Source organism: Mastacembelus armatus, chromosome 16 (assembly GCF_900324485.2).
Source record: "Mastacembelus armatus chromosome 16, fMasArm1.2, whole genome shotgun sequence".
In the NCBI taxonomy this organism is placed as follows: Eukaryota; Metazoa; Chordata; class Actinopteri; order Synbranchiformes; family Mastacembelidae; genus Mastacembelus; species Mastacembelus armatus.
In genome coordinates, this window is record NC_046648.1 from 4,159,218 (window position 1) to 4,176,452 (window position 17,235).

At 37.4% G+C, this 17,235-nt stretch overlaps 1 protein-coding gene across 5 annotated transcripts in view; it reads right to left on the minus strand.

Annotated features, from left to right (window-relative positions):
• The window catches only part of dnah5 (dynein, axonemal, heavy chain 5), a 76,066-nt gene that overhangs the window by 52,427 nt on the left and 6,404 nt on the right, over positions 1 to 17,235 (minus strand). For 2 of the 5 annotated variants that reach the window (XM_026293286.1, XM_026293284.1), the window contains exons 2-31: positions 15,152 to 15,286; positions 14,810 to 14,894; positions 14,428 to 14,591; positions 13,206 to 13,424; positions 12,555 to 12,692; positions 11,893 to 12,069; positions 11,583 to 11,696; positions 11,296 to 11,403; positions 10,911 to 11,033; positions 10,379 to 10,594; positions 9,110 to 9,217; positions 8,804 to 8,889; positions 7,926 to 8,133; positions 7,673 to 7,786; positions 7,296 to 7,502; positions 7,005 to 7,085; positions 6,153 to 6,243; positions 5,552 to 5,697; positions 5,270 to 5,447; positions 4,703 to 4,957; positions 4,270 to 4,466; positions 3,972 to 4,065; positions 3,176 to 3,318; positions 2,828 to 2,904; positions 2,576 to 2,700; positions 2,171 to 2,406; positions 1,652 to 1,870; positions 1,438 to 1,500; positions 977 to 1,215; positions 35 to 182 (exon numbers count right to left, since the gene is read on the minus strand). In XM_026293286.1, the coding sequence (XP_026149071.1) occupies positions 35 to 182; positions 977 to 1,215; positions 1,438 to 1,500; positions 1,652 to 1,870; positions 2,171 to 2,406; positions 2,576 to 2,700; positions 2,828 to 2,904; positions 3,176 to 3,318; positions 3,972 to 4,065; positions 4,270 to 4,466; positions 4,703 to 4,957; positions 5,270 to 5,447; positions 5,552 to 5,697; positions 6,153 to 6,243; positions 7,005 to 7,085; positions 7,296 to 7,502; positions 7,673 to 7,786; positions 7,926 to 8,133; positions 8,804 to 8,889; positions 9,110 to 9,217; positions 10,379 to 10,594; positions 10,911 to 11,033; positions 11,296 to 11,403; positions 11,583 to 11,696; positions 11,893 to 12,069; positions 12,555 to 12,692; positions 13,206 to 13,424; positions 14,428 to 14,591; positions 14,810 to 14,894; positions 15,152 to 15,286 (4,494 nt within the window). Of the gene's footprint in view, positions 1 to 34; positions 183 to 976; positions 1,216 to 1,437; positions 1,501 to 1,651; positions 1,871 to 2,170; positions 2,407 to 2,575; positions 2,701 to 2,827; positions 2,905 to 3,175; positions 3,319 to 3,971; positions 4,066 to 4,269; positions 4,467 to 4,702; positions 4,958 to 5,269; positions 5,448 to 5,551; positions 5,698 to 6,152; positions 6,244 to 7,004; positions 7,086 to 7,295; positions 7,503 to 7,672; positions 7,787 to 7,925; positions 8,134 to 8,803; positions 8,890 to 9,109; positions 9,218 to 10,378; positions 10,595 to 10,910; positions 11,034 to 11,295; positions 11,404 to 11,582; positions 11,697 to 11,892; positions 12,070 to 12,554; positions 12,693 to 13,205; positions 13,425 to 14,427; positions 14,595 to 14,809; positions 14,895 to 15,151; positions 15,287 to 17,235 lie in introns of all 5 variants that reach the window. The other 3 variants (XM_026293285.1, XM_026293282.1, XM_026293283.1) reach the window with 2 other exon arrangements.

Sequence of the window (17,235 nt, forward strand, 5' to 3'; positions counted from 1 at the left end):
TACAGTGGTATGTTGATGGCCTTGGTTCTCTGACCTCAGTAATTCTCTTCCAGTGGCGTGTCATCATAGCCTTGTTACTCATGAGTTCCAGCACAGGGCAGCACTCACTGAATTCATCAATTATTTTCTTCAAGTCCAAAAAGGCCTGCCACTCCTTCAGAGCACGAGGCAGCTTGCGACACCTTTAAGTTAAAAAAAAATATATACCAGTCAACACCGACAGCATTTGTGCCAGAGGCGGCAGCTGTTCTGTGTTCGTCAACTCTTACATCAGCAGGTACTCCCATTGTGACTGCTAACTGCCAACAAGCTTCAACTAGTTTCACAGGAGAACAAAGAAGTGCAGGCACACATTAAAATTTGTTTTTCACTAGATTGAAAGCTTTAATTTACATTCTAAGCCTCTTTCAATTTCCCTTTGACGTGCAGAATGAATAAACTCTAACAGAGGACAGAGGGTAAAGATAAACGTCCATGGGAATAATGAAAATGAAATCCTTTGCAGCATCTATCCAATACTTAATAAACATATCATACCATAACTGGTAGAATGCTGAGGTGATGCTGAGGTTAAGACAGAGCTAATGGAAATCAAATCATTTGATTTGATTTCCCTTGCTTGGAAGTTGATAGTCACCTATGTTCTATGGCAACATGATGGCTTCATTTTTGCAATATGCAAAAGTCACATTAGCACTTTAAGCAAGCTTTAACAAAAAAAAAAAAAAAAAAAAAAAAGACTGGCTTATTTCTGTTAGGTGGGAATACTTTGAGTCCCAAAGGAAAGTGCATTGTTACTGCAGTAACAATCCAGCTGTTCCAGCTATTCAGTAGAGGGGGCATGATATTTACTGCTTGCGTATCACTATTCACTTTTCACCTACAGTTTAGTTCAGGTCAGCACAACCCTGGTTCTAACACAGATCATTTTAATTTATTTGAATTTGATAATGTCACAGTAAATAAAGTGTCTAACCTCGTCTGAAAGTCTAGTAGCTCGTTATTGATCTTCTCTATGTGGATGTCAGCCCAGAGGATGTCATAGTATCCATTGACTGTCTCACTGACATTGTTGTAAAGGCCATACAACTTCTGCAGCAGAGCCAGCTGCTTTCTAATCTCCAGAAGCTGAGGATGTTGGGTAACAGGAAGCCCAAACAACTCCTCTCCACCTGTGTAAGTGATGTACTTTCTGAAGAGGTTGTCAAATCGATTCTACAAAGGAGAACAATGGCAAGAAAATATCAGTAAGTTTGGATATTGAATAGTACTAAAAATTACAATGACATATTAAAAAAAAAAAAAAAGTAATTTAACTGCAAAATTATTCAATTGGAGTCATATCTCTGATCAACTGGCAGGCCTACATTGCAAACATACTGATAATTAATTTGAAAAACTCAATAACTTTATTATGTCCAACTCAGACTGTCAGACCTGGAACATGATGAGTCTGTCACTGGCATCCTGAGGGGCTAGCCCCATCACCATGGGGCCATCCTGAAGCAGAAAGAGCAAAGTTTTTATCAGCTGAATTTTGATCAATCCATGTAAATAATGTGCTGTAATGAAAATGGAAAATCAGCACAATACTGTTTTTGGCTAGACATGTACTGGAGAGTTGCATCTTACATTTTCTTTATCTCTTTACCTTCTCATAATCCTGGTAAAAGTGTTGACAGTCTTCCAGGAAGGTCTCCACATTGCTGACCAGCTCGCCTCTGAAGTTTGGCTGCAGAGCCACCAGCTCATTCTGTACCTCTGTGCTCCGAGACAGCAGCTTCTCCCAGGTGTAACGCAGCGTATCCACTTTATCGGCCTCTTCTTTTGCTACTAACAGCTCATATTTATGAAGCATGGCATAAGACTCCTGCGTTAAATTAAAAACAAGATGTTACATCCTCCACCTGAGATGTGTAAATGGTGTAATTATGCATCAGTACTTTAACAATTAAAGACAAACATTTATATGTTTCACTTCATGCATTTCTTCTTTACTGCCAGAGCAGTTTCAAACAGAGGACTCAACAAAGGCTATATGCTCATACACTATATACTATAATAACCAGAATGTACAGTATATAGTTTGATTTTGATCACTGATATCTCTCTAATATTCATTACTGCAAACATTAGCCTCTTTCTCACTATATATTCATTAGTGTGTTACCTCTATGGGTCCAACTTGAAAATCAATAGATATTTGTTGCTCTCTGATCTCCTTGAGTGCTGCCATGGCGATACGAATGTCATCCAGGTCTTTGATCTGTCGGTTTAATTTCTTTCCTGCTTCATCGATAAAAGCAAAGATCTGCTCCATTTCTGAGCGATACTTCCTGTTACAGTACAGTCCATAGTCCACCATCCAGTTCTTGGTTTCAGCAGTGAGGGACAACTTCAAGTCCGCTGGTACAAAGAAACATATTCTGAGTTCAGTGACAGATTAGCTGAAATGTCAATTTTATATTCCATACAAAATTCCATATTGTCTTTTAACTCATCAAAAAAATTTAAAACTTAAGATCTGTATTCATAATGTTCAGCTCTCAACAGTTTTAAAAGAACTGCAACTTACCTGTGTAGAGTGCCAAAGCTCCTACTGTAATAAACTCTGGTTCTGCATTTATTTCCAGCTCTAGATCTCGATAGAAAAGAATCTGGCTCTCAAACTCTGACAGCAAGGGACTGCCCTGGAGGAACCTGTAAAAACAAACCAAAAAGGCATTGGCACAACAGTTTGTTTTCACTGCCAGTCAGTTAATGCACAGAAAATAAAGCAGTTAATCTTCAGCGGTAAAAATAAGCTATGAATATCAGTGTTTCATACTTCTGCATGGTGTCTTCACGATCCTTTCTCCAGATGTGATGGTAGCGGCTAAAACGCCCGAGAGCAGTCATCACCTCCTGCACATCAATGTAAACAGGAGTTACACAGAAAATAGGAAGCATTAACAATGTAATATTTAAATGACAAAGATGACTTAGTTTTCTGTAAGGACCTAGAGATTAAAATACACATACAGAAACTGACAAAATTGTTGCCTGCTTCAATTCAGATAATTTGAAAATATGCAATAGGCATTCATTTTTCCATTATTTGCACAGGATTGAATATATCAGGAACATGTTACAGCATGCATCAATTAAATTGTCTTGCTGAAATGAGAGCACATACCTTTTTGGTGGAGCTGATGGAACTACTGAGAACTGACACCAGTTTGACTATGTCCTTGTTCTCAGACACACTCTTGTAGTAGTTTCTGGGTTGGAAGGGGATGGCCTGAACCATGCCTGCTGAAATGTCTGAGGTGCTGCCTTCTGAAAAGTGTTTGGAAGACAGCGGGTGTATAATGTGTAAACACAAAAAACAGCATAATGTAACGGCTAAAATGTTCGGAGCACTACAGGATTGTTCTCTCTCTAACACTGAAATAAATGTTGACAAACGCCTTTTAAATATCACATTTTACATAAATTATTACCACTAAAAATTTAATTAACTGGAAAGGTTATAAATAAAAATAGACTTTTAATGTATAGAACATGTTCATATCCAACATTTAAACTCAAAATTTGGACTCCTTTGAGTAATTCAATAACCCTGCAACTTTTTCATCCTTTATTAAGCAGGGTTATGCTACATCAGCTCCATATTAACTTGCTTTGTGGAATGTGACAAAGGGCAGCTCACAGTGAGATTAAAATGTTTTAGTTTAGTGGCTGCTTTTTCAAAACCAATGACATATGTATGACATTTTACATCAATATGTTGCTCTGCTCCTAGTCAGATGTAGCTTTAATCTGCTGGCCCTGTGAATTCAGGAGATTTTATTATAGTGTGACTTTAGTGCAGAAGGTAATGATCTCTGTTCTGGTCTGAATATTGGAAACATGAATAAATTGCTGAATGGTCAAACTGTTAATTTGTTGAAGTGCTGAGGATTTGTTTAAGGCCTGATGTCCTTTCATACCAGTGAGACTCCTGTATGTAGTTGCTCCATCCTCTGAATCACTCTCTGAACTGTCTTGTTGCAGAGCTGCCATCAGTCTTTCATTCATTTTTCTCTGTAAAAGGAAAGAAACATAATATCATCATCATTTAGTTAGCATTATTGGGATTTATTAACAAAGATAAATAAATGTGCTATTTGAAATTTTATTGCATCACACATCCTAGTATTTCCTAAAAGGAACGTGCATAGTGCATCAAAGTGCATTTGACAGTGTATGTCAAAAACAACTGCATTCTACACTAGATTAAAATCCCACCCTGGAGATCCTTTCTTTGCTCCACTGGCCAACTCCTTTGCTGACACTGACCACACACTCCACCGCTCGGTTGAGAGCCTGCTGAACCTCCTCAAGAGCTGGAACCATGGCAATGTTCGGGATAGAGAGGACTACATCAACTCTGAAGATTGTCTGCTGACAACTGGTTCTTCCATGACTGGGTGACTCATTCTCAGCTACAGGGGAAAAGTATAGTCACTCATACAAAACTGACATTTAAATCATACTCATACTAGAAATAAAATATATTGTGCCATTCAATTTTGTTATGTATCTCCTCAAATGCTTTTACATTACCTAAAAAGTTCATGATTAAAACAAAAACCAAACTTGTATATAAAATATATTCTTCTTTTACCTTTTCATACTAACATTTGTACAGAGAGCAGCAAAATTCAAACAGAAGACCAACCCATAAAATTTGTGTGAGAGGAGGTGTAGATGCGCTTGCGTAGCATCTCCAGGGTGTTGCGTGTCAACCTGAGCAAGGCATCCACATTGCGGTGGTTGAAGTAGGAGAGCAGCTCCTGGGCTTCCTCCTCCATCACTTCCAGCAGATCCCTCTTTTTCTTCCTCCTCATCACAGGAGAGGAGGGACCAACGCTGGCGTGAGGGAGCAAAGTATTTCTAGATAAGGGATGAGCATCTGAGTGGCCCTCATCCTCACCTGAGATGGAGGAGACAACATATTGACATATTTTCATTTAAAATGCAACATAAAATGTGTAAAATGTGAAGAAGATGGAACACTTTCTAAAAGGCACACTTCATGTGCAGGAACGCTTTTTTAACAATATGTGGGTTACTGATTATAAAGCTCAAAACATTTACATAATAGTTGCCATATTAGTTATGTTCTCTCTATTATTTACATCTGTGTCTGTTCTGATGTGCTATTTGAACATTTACATCATATAAATGTTCAAATACATTACATTACATCATATATCCTATTCGGTCTTAAAAGGAAAGTGCATACCTTCACTGTCAACATGGTCAGTGGTCTTGCTCTCGGGGCAGCTTTCATCCTCTACCTTCACTGCCTCCTCCCTCTGATTGTGGTCAATCTCCAGCAGCATGTTAATCAGCTCATTAGCAGCATCTTCCACTAGTGAGCTCTTAGTGTGAAGATTTTGGGCTTGTCTTATGCATAGGTCCTGTTCACAAAGATATATGTGTTGGTTAAATATACCATTCAAGGGTTGTACACTGTTGTACATTATTGACTTGAGGGTTTGGTTGAAATAGACTAATTATTTACCCTGGTGGTCTGAACAAACTCCTCACAGGTGACTGGCTCATCCTCTGGCAGAACACACAATGTGGATGTACTCATCTCCTGCAGTACCGCATCTATCCTAAACTCCACCAAGTCATTTACCCTGTCCATCAACAACTCCAGTTCACCTGGAGACACAAAAGAACAAAAGGAGGGGGGGCGGGCATCAACAGAAGTGGAGGGAATGAAGTTGGTACAAAAAATTGTGTTTTGTGGCGAACACATACACTACAAAGACATTCATGCATGTGTTTTTATTCTTTGTGTTGACATTACATTGCATTCTTGCATTCATTTCCTGGGAACTTACTCTAACCTTAACTGAATAAAGTTGCCTGTACTTCCATCTATCATTTTTATCTATCTTATTTTTCATAAATTCTTTTAAAATGCTCTTTCTGTTTCTTGCATTAGGTAAAGCTCTAAACTAAATTGCTTTTGTGTGCAGAAATGTGCCCCACACACACACACACAGAATCCATGAACATAAGTTAAGTCGGATAGGGCATACTGCCAATGCTGAGTTGCAGGATGTCGGTATGAGGGCATTTGGAATATTGATCTTGCTGGACTTTTTGCTTACCCAAAGCCTTCTCGATATGGCTGAGGTACTTGTCTATGTTCAGAGATGTCCAGTTGAGGGAGGTCAATCCTGGCTGTATAGCTTCATCCACCTGTCAAATTAATAATGCATGATAATGAAAATTGTATATTGTGTGCAGTCTGTCTAGTTTTGTTGTACATGTTCATATCACACATTGTTGGTGATGCTGAAAATAAATTGTATTAATTTCTCCCTATGTTAACATAGAGGTGGCCAGTTCTGGTCCTTTAGGGCCACTTCCCTGCTTATTTTCCAACTATCTCTGCCCTACCCACTGCTGATTACCTGGATCAGGTGTGTTCAATCATTCAGAAGCTGGAATATACCAACTCACTGCTCTCCCCTACACCATCCTTATCTGAGATGGTATCATCCAGCTTCTCATAGGCTGAACACATCTGATCCAGGTAATCAGCAGTGAGTAGGGCAATAACCAAAGGGTTACTGGGTGCTGTAATCAACACCCTGGGAAACTGATTTGACAGACCTGTATTCTAAACAGAATTAAATTACTGCTGTATCAAATTTAATCTCTATATCAGTATAAATAATACCATAGATTTTCTGATATTACTCAGTTTAATATATAGGTAATATAAGCAGAGATGTATACCCAATATTTATAAACATGTCAGATATTCTTAAATAAATAATAAAAAAACAAAACATATGAATTGACCAAGAAACTGTGAACAATTGTTAACATTCATTACAATTTAGATTTTAGACATTTACTCTAAAGTTGTAAGAACATTTATATAAATTCTGATATCCAATAAATCTAAGATATGAGCTCCATTTGAAATACAACTTCATATAACCATAGCTCACCTTAGCTACATGCGGCATGGCCAGCTGTTCAAAAGCACTCTGAATCTTGGCCCGCACTCTGGTGTTCTCACTCAACATTAACTGGAAGGGGAAAGGCATTAGTGTAGTTTGTGTATTTACACAATGTTACAGTGTTAACCCGATTTGTTTACGTTCACGTTCATAGTAATATGACAAAGGTCACAGGGCTTTAATATTTCTACATAAATGCACAATCAACAATGGATCTTCATACTGAATATTTAAGTTGTACAGTATTTGCAGATATGTATGACTATATAAAATACGCACCTGTAATTTGTTGTAGTTTTTTTTGAGAGTGTCCTGTTTCTGCTGCAACTGAACAGCAAAGGGTGGAATCTCCAAATTCATCTTTGTCATGCAGTTTACCTCCCTGATCTGCGTCAGAATCTCTTGGTCAAAGTTAACAAAAAGGTCCCCTGTTTCTGGAGACCTAACCAGCAGAGAGGCCTGCAGGCCCAACTTGGCATCCTCCATCTGGGCAGACAGGTAGACGGGTAGACAGGTGGTGGGGTGGTTCAGAGAAGGTTGTGTGGAAGGTGTGAAAGGAGAAGTGAAAGAAAGCGCTAAAATAATGTAAAGGAAAGAATAATTCTTTTTTTTTTCTTCCCAGTCCTTTTTGTGACTTTCATGATTCTCTCTCTTACCTTTTCCATCCAGCTGTGATGGTAGATCATCTCAAACTCCAACAGGACCCTTGCTACTCTGTTAAAGTTCTTGATGATCTTCTTGGCCTCTGGTGTGGAAAGAACTCCAGGATGCTACACAGGCATGAGACAATACAATAAAGATTGAAAATGAAAAATGCGTTGACAAAAATACTGTAAATTAACAGAAAAAACTATGTATAGGCCCAGCTACAGTAAATTTCATTGCAGAGAGGCAGATACTGAACATTACCTGCTGAAAGAGATCCATAGGACCCTGGATCCTGCTGTATAGCTGCCGAGCCCACATTATCCGACCTGCTACTGGGGGCAGGTCCCGGCCAATTGGGGGGTCAAGTTTCTGCTTCATGTAGATACGGGAGACCATTTCAATATCACGGCCATAGTTTTGCAGAATATGTTGATACTTCTCATCAATGCCAAGGTCTGGGATTCCCAGTCTGTTTTTAGTGACAATACAAGTAGCGATTTAAACAGAATTGCAAATTTTTTTTACACAATAAAATAAATGAATAAACTGTAATCAGGTATTCCAGAAATTACAATTTTTAGGGTCAACATCTGTTAGTTTCTGCTTCCTTCTTCATAGCATGACATTTTGACTTAACTGAATCCATCAGTTACAGGAAAAAACTGGAGAAATGCAGGGCACTAGGCCAATTTATTAAATAGATGTAAAATACTGGAAAAAACACTAATGACAAAAAATTCAGGAGCACAGACAACACAGAGAGGAACACTGGTGACTGGCAAGTTAAACAGATGATCTGACAAACATGAGCAGGAGAATGGAGCTTGAATACAAGCTGACTAATTACTGAATTAGTAACAGCTGAGTGTGGGTGAAACAGGTGAACAACTAAGAAAATCAGGGGCATGGTAAAGCTGAAAACCAAAACAAGTGTAAGACAGGAAGTGCTATAAAATAAAAGTCCACAATAGGAACACATATTAAACTGATATGTGTTTGTGTTTAAACGTCCACAGTAAGAAAATTCGATTCAAAGGCCTGATGTTTTTTTCAGCCATTTGACTGAGAAATATAATAATATAATAATGTTTAGATAAATATGCTAAAGAGAATATGAGGAGCCAAATAAACAGTGTTACCTTTCAAATTTCTTCAGCACATTAAGAGCTCTCTCTGTATTTGGAATTTTTTCAAAGGTGCTATCCATGAAACTCTTCAGCTGATTCTGGAAAAACAAAAACAAACAGTAATGATATTTACAAAATGGACAGAGTAAGGAATTAGATCAGAGGTGTGCATATGGACTTGGGTAACCCCCACGTTATAGATTGCATGTCTTATCAGCCATTTTGACTGAAAGCTGCGTAGTGTGCAGGGCAGTAACTGTACTGTACAATGCAGAGGAAGGAAAGCAGTGTAAGTTGTGTCTGTGATATATAACTTACATGGAGCTCAGAGGTGCTTTTGCAGAATTCCTCATAGTCGTCATCAAAGTCGGTTCTTCTCTGATCGAGGAAACTGTAACTTTTTGTCTTCATGTTCAGCACAATAGCCTATTATGTACACAAACACACAATCATATTGTACCAGTATGTATGTATGTATGTATGCACAAGATCAAAAATCTGCCTCGCTAGTCTTCTGTTGAGCCTGAGCTCAGAAATACTACTACTACTAATACTGAATTACTCATTGATCTAATTTCTTAGACCAGCTGTGTGTCAGGGCTTTAGGGTGACATTAAAATGATGTTGGCAACATATTTTATGCTGGGATTTCAAAATAGCAAAGCAAAAACAAGGTAAATAATAATAGTCAAATGTAATGTTTATTCATAAACCTCACCATAAATTCTTTATATAATGGAGAGACAACTGTCAATTTCTACAAAAGGAGAAGTCAGTAATCTGTTTTAATCTAATTCTGTTTTGTTACTTGAAGTGCACAGCATGAAAAAACATTTGATGGTAAAGAGAAAAGAACTAAACAGCCCAAATCAATGGAGCAATACATTTTGGAGTTTGACAGGTCTCTGTTCATGCTCCATGCAGTTAGTGTAATTCTTGTTATACAGGATATGTACAAATGAAAAATCTGTCTATGAATTTTAACACCATGCTGAAAGCTATAAAAATAGACCATGCATTACTAAAACCTGAATACTGCAAAGAAACATTACCTCCCATTTTCCTTGCATTTCTGCAGTCTGTACATCCAAGGAAGCAGAAACATAATAATAGCTTACATCAATATAGTCTCAAGGGAATATGTCTATAAACCAATTAGATAATGCAATGCAAGAGTTCAAAAGATACCTTTTTATGACCCAACACAATCCAATCCAAAATTAAAATAACTCATTTAAATAACTACTTACGGGAAGAAACCAAAGAACAAGAGTAATATGTTGCTGTGATGTTTGGTGTTAAACTCACTTTGGGATATATACAGTACTATGATGCTGTTTTTTAAAATAAATTTAACAAGCTTTTAACATGTAAAAATCCTTCTGTATGTCATTGATTAAATTACTGTTCATGCATTTAGTAAAGTCTTATAACTTATATTTTACATTCACTGACATTTTCCAACAGCAGTGAATGGCAAAAAAATACAGGCTCAGCTGGCTGGCAGTGTCATTTCATCAATTAATGAAATGTATCCCTGAGTTATCAAAACATCTTGACAGCACTCTGCTCTAACATTATACCTACTTGAAACCTGGTGGCCATGGTCTCCAGTCCCTCTATCTTAGAGTCCTGCAGTGCAGAGTAGGTGGAAATGGTGTTGAACATTTCCAGGATCTTGGCGAGTCGTCGCTGGAATGTGTCAAACTTCCCAAAAATGTACATCTCACTAAAGTCAAACTGTCTCTCTGAGGGCGTCTGCTCCAGTTTCTCCTTAGTTTTATGGAAACACTGCTGATACTCCTGGGGGACAGTTTGACAAGCAACAAACTGTCATTGTCATCCCTTAGTTATAGCAAAGTGGTAATGATTCTTAATTTCTTAAGTCATAGCAATGGTGCCTAGTACTCCATCACTTTGTAACACGTGTTGAAGAGAAACACATGGTTTCTTTTAAACAATGGTCACAGATATTAATGTAAAAATTAAAATTTAAAGTGAATACAGCTACACCTTTAAGCAAAGAAATGACATTTTATAAGAACATAAACCCAGAAAACTAGAAAAGATAAATTATTGACAACTAATAACTGACATGCCAGTAAGCACTATCCAGTACCTGGTTTAGGTGGATGGCAGCTTTGATTTTGTCAGTAACAACTTGCTGAGGCTGATCCCATATTGAATTAGAACCATTATTAGTGATGTAGGCCTTGCAGGCTGTGATCATCTGGTTTGTCACCTAGAGATTTTGATGGAAATGGTGAAATGACATTTGAACTTGAAACAATAAATGTAGCTAAAGCAGTTAAATGTTACTGTTATTGTTTTTTTATTCTGGGATAACGTAACAATGGCCTTAGTACAAAAAAAAAAAAAAATGGCTTATTTAATACAATGCATAATACAATATTAAGGCTGCAGGCAAAACGCCTTGCTGAATTCCTTCGTTGATTGCAATATATTCCTGTTCATAATTGCTGCAAAACAGCAGCCGCCCATACCTTGACAAAAAGTGATGTAATCTTCTCTGACGTGTTGTAGTAGCGAGAAATACTGTGAATCATCCTGATGGCATTAATCAAACCTGGGATTGCATCCACCATTGAAACCTGGGGTGAAACAAATTATAAATCAGGTGTATTTGTAGTGGTTACGTACTAATATAATACATGGACTTGCATTTCTGGGACATTTTCAACATTTAAGGCCAGTTTAATATTGAGGCAGTGTATTTGGTTTGCTTATTATGCAGCAAAGCACTTTAAAGAGACCAGTGTGTTTTTCTTACAGGATCACTGTTATAAAGAGGGTCACAAAACTTCTCCAGGCTGTAGAGGTACTTGACATTGTCTTTGGCCTCATTGGCTGCATCAGTAATCCTTGTGTCCAGCTCCCGCCATGACTAGACAGAACATACACTTATTGTTTAACATTTTATAAAAAAAGGTTTGTCAAAATATCATTTGGAAGAAAAGCAAAAATTAAACACTAATCTGATGGACAGAAGGGATTTTACAGAATCAAAATTGTGTCCTTTAAAGTAACATAAAGTAAAGTAAGTCACTAAAACCCAGCAGGGACTGACAGTTATTTCTGACCTTTATAAGTTTAGATTTAGCCATCAACAGTACACCCAGTGCAGCTTTGATATCAGAGCTCTTAAGCTGGTCCAGAAGATAGTTAAAGCGGGACATTCGACGCTTCCAGTGGTCCAGCTCAGCCCGAGGCCCAAGGTCATCAGCCTCCTTTCTCAACTGGTCACTCTCAGCTAGAACCTGGAGAACAACAATACTTTATAATTATTCACTGCTTAAGCATACTTTCTCTAGTTTATTTATTTATTTAGGTTTCCCTGGACTTCACATATTGCACTGGGCTATTTTATTGTGGCATTTTTTAGCATATTTGGATTATTAAATATTTTAGCTGTGTGAAATAACTATGAAAAGAAATATATCAAAGTTAATTTTTTAAAAACTGCACTTAGATTTCTATACTACTTCTTAGGATGAACATGCGTTTTGAGCATTTTTGTTCCAGCTTCATAAAATATTTAGCACATATTCATATCTGTCTTACATTGGCTTTACCTGATATACTGTATAGCACATCAAATGCATCTCAAGCAAACTTGAATCTGAGAAGAAATTCTGTTTCAACATCTATCCACAGGCTAAACTGCACAACATAGAAGACCATAACACTACAGGATGTTTAAGGACAAATGATAACAGTAATAAGATTGAGAATGACTTTTTACCTGTTCTATCTGTTTGATCCAGACTTTCATGCAGGCCTCTATTTTTTCTGTGGTCTCTGTGCTGTTGGCTGCTGCCATGTAGTCTGATGGGATTTTCAGGACCCGGAGGTCAAAAGTGTCACACTCTTTCAAGGTAACCTGGAGGTAAGCCATGACAAGATTTATATTTGTTCTAGTGTCTGTAATTTATTTTGTTTGTGGATGTACCTATGTGTGCTCAAACAAGTTTCTGCAGTAGTATAATGTAATGGAAGATGCCAACAGTTGTTCAAACTGCCTTTATTTGTCATATTATTGCAAATGTTTCTGTATTTTTTCTTTGTGTAATTTTTCCCAAGCAGTATATAGGTTCCAGTATATAGGTTTATATAGTTAGTACACAAATAGTTAAGGTAGCTTCTCTTTAGTTGTGAGGGCATAGAGGCTGCTGCTACTGCTGAAACAAAGCATTGGACATGCAGTGTAAACAACACAAGGTATCGTCAATACGTGCTTTGACTTTTCTCTGTGACCTTATCAGAGTGGAATTTGTTTTAGTTAAGTCACAGGTGTTTCATCACTATGTATTTTATAGCTGCTCTGAATTAAATTCATTTAATCAAAATTAAGATCCAAATTTATTCTTTATATTCAATAGCATCTGTTTCCTACCTTTTCATGCAGGCTCTCCTGTGCTCCAGCCAAAACAGACACAAAGCTTTCCAACGATGATATGAAGTCCTGTTTGACAGCCTGGGCCTGGGGACTGGCAAGCTCCCCCCAGCCGTGGTTCATCTTCCTCAGTGTGGGAATAAAAATCTCGGAGAGCAACTGCTCCACACTTTTTAATAGACCAACTTCTGTTGTGTCCAACATATTAAAATTTACATCCTACAAAAAGACACATTGAATATTCATTGCAAAAAACACCAAAAATATCAGTGCAACATTTCATTAACAATTTTGAATTGAGGCTTCCACGAAAACACTTCCTGACATTCGATGCTACAGGTATATTTGACATTAAAATCTGACAGAATGGTTCATAGTCTACATGCCAAGACAGCAGTAAATACTTCCTAAGTTACAATGTTGGCAGGACACCCCAGCATCATCCATCCATCCATTTTCTATACCCGCTTATTCCTTAACCAGAGTCACGGGGATCTGCTGGAGCCTCTCCCAGCTCTCTTTCAGGTGGAAGGCAACCCCAGCATCATGTCGGATGGATATATAATAAACTACATGTACTTACAACACAGTGAAATGCACCAAAGGTGAAAGAATCTAAATACTTCCTGGAGTGACTGTTTTATCACTATATACAGTAAATAATAAATATATATCACATAATGAAGCTGTCAGTCCTTCCCTCTCTTACTGTAACAGTGTGTCTAACAGCAAACATGTTATCAGTGGGTGATGAGCTTTGCTGCAGGTGATCATCAAGGATTAATAGGTAGAACTGCACCATCACAAAACCCCCTTTAGCCTCACTATCACTGGATGGAAAGACAGACTTAGTTGACACCATTTATCGCACAAATGGAAAAGGAATCAAATATTCTTTTATTTTCAGCGAATTAATCTTCTTGCATAATATTTACCATTAAATTGAAGAAATAACATTATGCATCTAATATTTTAGGTTAATTTCATTATTCCACCTATTACTTCTTAATTTTTTCTTTTTGTTTAAATGCAATTACAGTATAGGTTCTGTTTGAAATAAATACAAAAGAGTGACCATAAGAAAGGGACATTCAAGATCAAATAAGTATTAGTCCACAAAATAACTGCTTTATTTTTAATCCCTGATCAACCTTCATTTAAACTAAAAGAACCTAATGACGTCATGTGTATATTTTCCAAAAAACAGTATAAAATGACTCACTCTGTGTATATTCTCAGAGGTGACTGCCTTAGATGTCTTGGCTCTGGTGAAGAAGACACACACCCCAGTCAGTGCCACATCCCTCCCATCTGTCACAAACACTTTAGACTTCTTGCTGTGACCAGGCTGCTGGGCAACAAGCTGGGAAGGCATAGAGGCTGCTGCTGCTGAAACAAAGCATTGGACATATAAACAACACAATGTATCATCACTACCAGCTTTGACTTTTCACTGTGACCTTAGCGTCAAATTTATTTTAGAATTAATTGGTGATAAATTTTTATCATCCCATCAATTTCATTAGTGCTGAGATTGCCAACACTGGTATGGATGATTAAACTTCATCTTATTAAATTTTGGTCAATGTTTTTTTTTGCATTACCTGTTTCAATTGGCTCAGTGTCCTGATAGTAAAACATGAGGTGTGGAAGACCCTCAGCCATGAAGAACTGCTCCATGCGGTCAATCTGAGAAAGATGAAAAGAAAACATTCTGCACAATCAGGCACAACATTCATCCAGACACACTGTGAAACTCTTTTAGCACCTGCTGTAGATGCACAGACATGCACGGTGCAACCTTAACCAAACACTAAACTAAAATAATTACTTATGGTAAATAATAATAAATAAATACAGCAGTAATTTGGTGTCCATGAAAATATAAATTCATAACATGTTGCAAATTCTGCCAGAGGTAATTGTTTTACAAAAATACAAAGTACCTGATTCCCCTCCAGTATTGCATCTTCCACATCAGATTTCTCCAATCCCAGGCATGAAGCCACAATGCTGAGGATGTAGTCATGTCTTCCATCCAGCTGGGCCCGCTTAGCCTCACGCTCCTCTTTCAACTTTTGCTAAACAAAATATATTTTATATTAGCATCACAGACTGCTGAGTTACTGCTGAGTTAAATTGAAGAAAATTGTAACATTTTGATTTGATATTGTGGACCGGTTGTTGAATTAAATGCTTTTTAAAGAATTCAGCTGGTATAATGACTAAAGTCATTAGAGCATATTTCAAATTTATATGTATTTAGTGAGGAGGAAGGTGGTAATGATGACTGAATGTCCCCTGTGGTCCTACACTGAATACACTACATTTCTTAGATTAAATTAACTGAAAACACAGAGTTCACAGCACAATGGTGTGACAGTAAAACCAACCAGTCTATTGGCAGGTGCTGCTGCTTAGCAACAAGTGAACAAGGTCAGCCAATAAATTAAATGAAACCTGTGCTGCAAGGTGTGCCAGCTACAGAGTGCATTGAAAATCTCTCATTTAGCCTTATTATCTGTCTGAAATTTAAACATGTGATGACAAGAATAGTTATATTTGGTCTAAAGTACTTTACATCGATCAAAGATGATCTTTTTAAACACCCTATTCTGTAACAAAACAGAAAACATCCTACTGTGACAGGCTGTGTCAAGAATAGAACACTTAGGAGCCACTTTTGGAAATATACCAGTGTGTTTAGGCAATTGTTAATTACTGGATTACATCTTAAGAATGAAATAATATATTAGATCAAGGTGCTCTCTCCTCATGTTCTCCTTTACTCCCCTTCCATGTATTTTTGGGTACGCATGATCCATGTGGTTTACAGTATGTATTACATAGAACAATGATTTTACTGTGAAGTATATTCTCTGCCTTTCTTGCCAAGATAAACTGACTGCTAAAGTCTGTAACAGACAATTGGACACAGAACATACTGTACATGCAAGAACCCTGGGGGAGTCGCCACCAATTCTGTGAAGAATCAGATTAGAGAGAATCAATGCGACAGATGTGAGGGACAAATCTGATAGAATACTAAATAAAAACGTACGTGAAGATGAAAAAAAGATGTAAAATCGAGAAGATAGCAAGGATTAAGCAATGGATGAAGAGAGTATACCATGTGGGAATAAATAGACACAATGGACATGAAGAGCTGAGGAAAAAATTAATCCAAAAAAGACTGAGACAGATTTAAATATTGGAAAGATGGGTAGCTGTGCAGTGAAGAAAAATAAATCAAGAAAGGAGAACAAGAGGGATAAAAAAGTGGAAAGAGGTGAAAAGGAAGAAATAATGTAACAGAGCACTGTAACAGATAACGACCTAAGAAGAGCAAGAGGCAGAAACTGGGATAAAGAAAGAGTAGAATTCTACATATACCACAAATCAAAGCAGTGAAGAGTCGTGTTATTGATTGTTGTTATTTAGAGCCTGGGGTGTTGGTTGTGGGAAGACAGCATGCAAAGAACCTCACAAACTATATGTGTCACACAAGGTAAATAAGAGCAGCAACACATTAGCCCATCAGTAACGTTAAAAGAGATCAGACAATAACCACATGGACTATTTATAATGACACAAGGTTAATAGCAGTTTCCCCAAAGGGTCCACCTGCAGTGGACTTAGAATACCCACAAAATCTGCTAAATTATTAATGTTCTCAGGCACCAACCCAGTACTCTCAGGACGATAAACTGCAAGTCACAGGTCACTTCAACAGGACAGCTACTAATTGCAACAAAATTACAAGATGGAAATGTACCTTCATTGTACATAGTTCAGTCAATTTACACATGAACATTTTTTCATTTATACTTAATGTAAACTGACTTTGTATTTGTAGCAGTAATCTTTTTTTTTTTTTTTTTGGTCATTTGAAGGTACAATATGTAAAATGTGAAAGAATAAATGGAATCTAGTAGTAAGATTGCAGAATACGGTTGCTGTCACCATCAAAACAAAGCATGAGTCCCTGTCTAGACCCAGGCTTTCCCCTTCTAGGCTACTGTAGAAATCT